At 44.0% G+C, this 7,390-nt stretch overlaps 1 protein-coding gene across 1 annotated transcript; it reads right to left on the bottom strand.

Annotated features, from left to right (window-relative positions):
* Positions 1–2,895: 2,895 nt before the first annotated feature.
* LOC138872027 (uncharacterized) lies at positions 2,896–7,081 on the bottom strand. The gene is made up of 4 exons (XM_070149973.1): positions 7,000–7,081; positions 6,198–6,382; positions 3,553–3,672; positions 2,896–3,468 (listed from the first exon to the last, which is right to left on the bottom strand). The coding sequence occupies exons 1-4, from the start codon at positions 7,079–7,081 to the stop codon at positions 2,896–2,898; spliced, it is 960 nt and encodes a 319-aa protein (XP_070006074.1).
* Positions 7,082–7,390: the final 309 nt, after the last annotated feature.

Raw genomic sequence — 7,390 nt, 5'->3', positions numbered from 1 at the left:
TAGGTGGGGACTCTTCAAATATCCAATTCCCAAAGGGAAAGGAGTTATCACACCCCATAGAATGTCGAAACCCGGACCTCTCTCCGCTGAGGGAAAAAAGGGGGCGCGATAGCATGGCGACTCCGCTGGGGATATTTTTAGGCTCTTACCATAACGAATTTATCTTTTACAAATTAGTCCAAGCATGCTTTATCCCGTACCCTTCTCCCTTATTTGAATTTAACTGTTTATTTTCCAAGCATTTATGATTTCTTTATTGACCTGAAACTGACTAGTCTCTTTATTTTCTTTTTCTGTAATTGTCTTTTAATTATTTAAATGCTATATTTATTTTTCCTACATGAAAATACTTGACTACATGTTATTAATTGCTGCATAAATCATGCTCCGCATCATATTCCACTCGTGCGTATCATATCTTATAGCAACGCTTTAATGAGTGGTTGCGCTCTTCGTATTCACTACCCTTAAATTCGGAAAGGCTTACTTGCAGTAAAACCAGTCAGAAAGCCATCTCGTTGCTGGACTGATAACTGTTGTTGTAAGCGAAATTGGCCAAGGGCAAGAACTGATCCCACTGTCCTCCAAAGTCAATCACTCATGCTCTAAGAATGTCCTCTAAAATCTGATCTATCCGCTCTAACTGCCTGTCGATCTACGGATAAAATGTTGTGCTGAGCTCCACACGGGTCCCCAACTCACTCTGAACAACTCTCCAGAAATGTAAAGTGAACTGGGGGCCTTTATCTGACATGATGGAAACGGGCACACCCTGTAACTAAACTATCTCTCGAATGTAGATATAAGCCAGCCTCTCTGAAGTATATATAGTCACTACAGGAATGAAGTGTGCTGACTTGGTCAACCTGTCGACAATGACCCAAAATGCATCAAACTTCCGCAATGTCCGCGGTAACCCGGCTACAAAGTCCATAGTAATGCGCTCCCACTTCCACTCAGGTATAGGCTTCTGCTGAAGTAGGTCACTTGGCCTCTGGTGCTCATACTTAACCCGTTGTCTATTCAAACACCTAGCCACATACTCAACTATGTCTTTCTTCATCCGTGCCCACCAATAATGCTATCTCGGGTCACGATACATCTTCGTAGCACCTAGATGAATGGAATATCGTGAACTGTGTGCCTCCTCTAGAATCCTCTCCCTCAAGCTATCAACATTAGGAACACATAGGCAACTCTGGAGTCGCAGAACACCATCCTCGCAAATAGAAACCTCCTTGGCACTACCTTGTAGCACCATCTCTCTGAGAACTGCCAAATATAGATCATTGAACTGCCGAACCTTGATCTGCCCCAAAAGTGAAGACTGAGCAACAACACATGCCAGGACTCGGCTGGGCTCTGAGATATCTAACCTCGTAAGTCTGTTAGCCAAGGACTGAATGTCCAAAGCTAGTGGCCTCTCCTCCGCTGAAATGAATGCCAAGCTACCCATACTCTCTGCTTTCCTACCCAAGGCATCTGCGCCCACATTTACCTTGCCCGGATGATAAAAAATGGCGATGTCATAATCCTTTAGTAACTCCAACCATCTACGCTATCTCAAATTGATATCCCTCTATTTGAACAAATGCTGCAATTTGCGATGATCAGTGTAAACCTCACATGACACCCCATATAGATAATGACTCCATATCTTAAGATCATGAACAATCACTGCTAACTCCAGGTCGTGCACAGGGTAATTCTTCTCTTGAATCATCAGCTGACATGAAGCATATGCAATAACTCGCCCATACTGCATCAACACACAGCCCAAGCCGATGCATAAAGCATCGCAATATACCATATATATCACCAAACCGGAAGGCAATACAAGAACCGGTGATGTAGTCAAAGCTGTCTTGGGCTCCTGATAAGCTGGGAGGTAAAGCAAGCTCATAAACAACCTCCCCAACTTGCCTCAACACCTCAAATGGGCCAATAAACCTTGGGCTTAACTTTCCCTTCTTCCCGAATCTCATAATACCATTTATCGGCGAGACTTTCAAGAGGACCTTCTCGCCGACCATGAATGATACATCGCGCGCCTTCTGATCCGCACAACTCTTCTGTATGGACTGAGCTGTGCGGAGCCTTTCCTGAATCAACTTTACCTTTTCTAAGGCATATCTCACCAATTCTGTACCTTACAACTTAGCCTCACCGGGCTCAAACCACCCAATAGGAGAACGACATTGCCAGCTGTATAAAGCCTCAAACGGAGCCATCTCGATGTTGGACTGATAACTGTTGTTGTAAGAGAACTTAGCCAAGGGCAAGAAATGATCCCACTGTCCTTGAAAGTCAATTACACATACTCTAACCATGTCCTCCAAAATCTGAACTGTCCACTCCGACTGCCTGTCGGTCTGAGGATGGGAGGTTGTGCTGAGCTCCACACGGGTCCCCAACTCACTCTGAACAACTCTCCAGAAATGTAAAGTGAACTGAGGGCCTCTATCTAATATGATGGAAACGGGAACACCGTGCAACTGAACTATCTCTTGAATGTAGATATGAGCCCACCTCTCTGAAGTATAAGTAGTCACTACTAGAATGAAGTGTGCCGACTTGGTCAACCTGTCGACAATGACCCAAATTGCATCAACCTTCCCCAATATTCGCGGAAACCCGACTACGAAACCCATAGTAATGTGCTCCCACTTCCACTCAGGTATAGGCATCTGCTGAAGTAAGCCACCAGGCCTCTGGTGCTCATACTTAACCTGCTGGCTATTCAAACACCTAGCCACATACTCAACTATGTCTTTCTTCATCCACTGCCACCAATAATGTTGTCTCATGTCACGATACATCTTCGTAGCACCTGGATGAATAGAATACCGTAAACTGTGTGCCTCCTCTAGAATCCTCTCCCTCAAGATATCAACATTAAGAACAACCCTGGAGTCGCAGAACACCATCCTCGCTAATAGAAACCTCCTTAGAACTACTATATAGCACTGTGTCTCTAAGAACTGCCAAATACGGATCATCGAATTGTCGGACCTTGATCTGCCCCAAAAGTGAAGACTGAGCAACTACACATGCAAGGACTCGGCTGGGCCCTGAGATGTCCAACCTTATAAGTCTATTAGCCAAGGACTGAATGTCCAAAACTAGTGGCCTCTCCTCCGCTAAAATAAATGCCAAGCTACCCACACTCTCTGCTTTCCTACCCAAGGCATCCGCGACCACATTTGCCTTGCACGGATGATAAATAATGGTGATGTCATAATTCTTTAGTAGCTCCAGCCATCTATGCTGTCTCAAATTGAGATCCCTCTGTTTGAACAAATGCTGCAAGTTGCGATGATCAGTGTAAACCTTACATGACACCCCATACAGATAATGCCTCCATATCTTAAGAGTATGAACAATCACTACTAACTCCAGGTCGTGCACAAGGTAATTCTTCTCATGAATCTTTAGCTGACGTGAAGCATATGCAATAACTCGCCCATCCTGCATCAACACACATCCCAAGCCGATGCGTTAAGCGTTGCAATATACCATATACATCCCCGAATCGGAAGGCAATACAAGAACCGGTGTTGTAGTCAAAGCTATCTTGAGCTTCTGAAAGCTCATCTCACAATCATCGGACCAACGGAAAGGGGCACCCTTCTGGGTCAATCTAGTCAGAGGTGATGCAATAGATGAAAAGCCCTACACGAATCGACATTAATCACCTACTAACCCTAGGAAAGTCCTAATCTCGGTCACTGAAGTAGGCGTGGCCAACTCTGAACTTCCTCAATCTTCTTGGGATCCACCTTAATACCCTCTCCTGACACAATATTCCCCAAGAATGCCACTTACTTTAGCCAAAACTCATACTTGGAGAACTTAGCATTGATGACGTCCAAATCCACTACTAAAAAGTAAATGGACACGGTCGCATGCAATATAATTTACCCAACTATGAATCGGGGTCGAATCCCATAGAAAACAATAAATAGGCGATTAGGAATGTAAGAAAATTATCACTTGTTATGCAATGCCAAACACTTAGAATTGGTTTTTGGAAAATATTTATATCTATATGCGGAAATGTAAACTAACCTAGAAAGCAAGTAAAATGATCAATGGCTACAAGTATGGATGCATCGATAATTACACTCAAGTAACGATCCAATGTATTTCATAATTTTACAAATATGAGCGAGTTTATGTTAATTAGCCACGGATAATAATTCTTAATTAACTTCTTCCGAAGACTAACAAGATTTCTTAATTGAATTATCCCTAAAACAATTAAGAGAATAAGCACACCCGGATATGGCTAAAAGTAGTTCAATCCTATCCCTAGGTAGAATCTACAAAATGAGGGTTAAAACCTCAAGTTCTTGTTAATTAATCTTTCCCAACCCCAAATTATCTTTTTCAAAATTAATTCGGAGTTAATGAGCGAGTCCTAGGGTTAGCTAATCCCTTTGGAACATTAAAGAACAAGAATAATTAAAGAAACAACAACTCACTTCATAAATAAATGAAAATTATTCAATACATAAGCACAACAAGGTATTTAATCCACACTTTAAACATGAATATTTCCATAAACAAGATTCAAGTGTTGAAAATAAATACTACACACTTAAATATTCAATACAAAGCAAGAAAATGAAGAAATAAACATAAATGGGTAAGAAATCCTTAACCACAAGCTTGAAATCTTCAGAACCCAAGTGCGTGTGCAAACCCTAGGTTCAAAAACTTGTTCTCTCTAGTCTCTTAGAACTGGAAATAAGCCAAAGATCCTCAAAATATCTGCTAGGACGAGTATAAAAATGGTTTGGGGTTGAGAACATGTGAAATGCCTGAATTGCCCAGGTTTGATGCCTGTTGACCGCACCTACAGAAAAATCCTCGCAGGTGCGTCTCCGCAGATGCGGAGAACCAATCACAGAAGCGAAATGTCACTTAAACTCTGTTACCGTAGATGCGGTCCACCAAGCACAGATGCACCACCGCAGAAGTGGTAATCTAACCGCAAATGTGGTATCTTGCAAAGACGCCCATTTTCGCAGATGTGAGCTTTATCACGCAGAAGCGGAGTCGCTTCTGCGACCAACCTTTTGCAGATGCGAAATCACAGGGGAGTTTTGCATGGTTTTCACCCTTTTTTGGTCAATTCCACTCCAATTGAATTCAAATCACTTCATGGCATCATTTACCTAAAAATCTAACAATACACACCATAAACGACCTCATATTATAGTTAACAGACATAAAAGCTAAAGAAAAGAGACTAGAATGAGTGGTAATATCACCACTCATCAAGCATATAGGTTCTGCTCTCTCAAGGTCTGAAGCACTACTCTCAAATGTTGCTCGTTCTCCCCCAAGCTATCAATATAAGGCCTGACACCCTATTCATCAAGTTCATAAATGCCGTTGGGGCATTAGTCAAGCCAAATGATATTACTAGAAACTCATAATAGCCATATCTAGTACGGAAAGCAGTCTTCGGAACATTTGAGTCCCAAATCTTCAACTGATGGTACCCTGATCTCAAGTCGATCTTAGAGAACACCCTAGCACCCTGCAACTGGTCGAACAGATCATCAATGTACGGTAATGGGCACTTGTTCTTGATTGTAGTCTTTTTCAACTGGCGGTAATCAATGCACATCTACATGGTCCCATCCTTCTTCTTTATAAACAACACTGGTGTACCCTAAGGTGACACACTTGGTCTAACAAACCCTTTTGCTAACAACTCCCCAAGCTGCTCCTTCAACTCCTTCAACTCTTTCGGAGCCATACGGTATGGTGGAAAAAATATAGGTTGGGTGACTAGAGCCAAATTAATGTAGAAATCTATATCACGATCCGGTGGCATGCCGGGAAGGTCAGAAGGAAACACATCAGTGAACTCCCGAACTACTGGAACTGAATCAATTCGTGGAAGACTCTGCGGTGGTGTCCCAAACATAGGCTAGATAAGCCAAACAAACCTTCTCGACCATATATCAAGCCTTCAGAAAAGAGATCACTCGACCAGATGTAATAACTGAGGAACCCTTCCACTCTAACCTTGGAAACTCTGGCATCGCTAAAGTAACAATCTTGGCATGGCAATCTAGGACGGCGTGGTATGGGGATAACCAGTTCATGCCCAGGATGACCTCAAAGTTGGTCATATCAAGCAATAAGAGATCTGCTATAGTCTCAAAACTACAGAATCTAACCACACAGGACCGGTAGATCTGATCCACAACCAGAGAATCGCCCATAGGAGTGGACACATGAACGGGAGCACCCAAGGGCTCACAAGGAATATCTAGGAAATGAGCAAACTGAGATGACACATATGAATAGGTAGACCCTAGATCAAATAGAACTGAAGCATCCCTACCACAGATTGAAATAATACCTGTGATAATGACATCTGAGGCCAATACATTTGGTCTAGCCGGAAAAGCATAGAATCCGGCTGGAGCACCGGCTGGTTGTCCTCCACCTGACTGAGCAGTAGCTGGCTGACCTCTCTCTGCCTAGCCTCTACCTCTAGGACGACCCCTACTAGTATGTCCTCTACCTCTAGGCGGCTGGGCAACAGGTGCTGTAATCATGGGCTGCTGACTCTGCTGTACTGCCCTGCCCCAAAGCCTGGGGCAGTATCTCATCATATGACCAAGGTCTCCACACTCAAAATAACCCCGCGGTGCGGCAACCTGCTACCCTGATGGCCTGTAGACCCACTAGAAGAAGCCCGAATAGCCGATAGATGGTATGAACTCTCTGGTATAACACTGAAATAGGAACCAGAAGAACCTTGGAGACCTAAATACCCACTAAAAGAACCCTGAATAGCTGGTGGGTGGTAAGAACTCTCTGGTATGGCACTAAAATAGGGGCGCGCTGGAGCACCTCGAGGAGGTGGTGGTGATGAATATGGGGGCCTCCCAAACTGAACTCTGCCCCTAGTCGGGGCACCGCTGAACTCTCTAGAGAATCTAGCCCTCTTGTCCTACTAAATCTGCTCCCTACCTCTCAGACGGTAGACCTCAATCCTCCAAGCAATCTCCACCACTATCTGATAAGGAGTCCTCATCTCCACCTCTCGAGCCATGTTGGCCCTAATGTCGGAATGAACCCTGCAACGAACCTCCGTACCCTCTCTACATTAGTAGGAAGTATCATTAGTGCATGGCGGGATAACTCAAAAAACCTCGCCTCATAGTCGGTCACCGACATCTGACCCTACTCAAGCTGCTCAAACTGATACTGCAACTCTTCCCTCTCGGAGGGTGGAATATACTTGTCCAGGAATAGCTGTATGAACTGACCCCAAGTGATGGGAGGAGAACCCGCTGGCCTACCAAGAACATAAGGCTGCCACCACCTACGGGCCCTGCCCTCCAACTGGAAAGTAGTGAAG

The sequence above is a fragment of the Nicotiana sylvestris genome, chromosome 6 (assembly GCF_000393655.2).
Source record: "Nicotiana sylvestris chromosome 6, ASM39365v2, whole genome shotgun sequence".
Classification (NCBI taxonomy): domain Eukaryota; kingdom Viridiplantae; phylum Streptophyta; class Magnoliopsida; order Solanales; family Solanaceae; genus Nicotiana; species Nicotiana sylvestris.
Note: the sequence above shows the minus strand (reverse complement) of the source record. Positions and strands in the feature narration are given on the sequence as shown.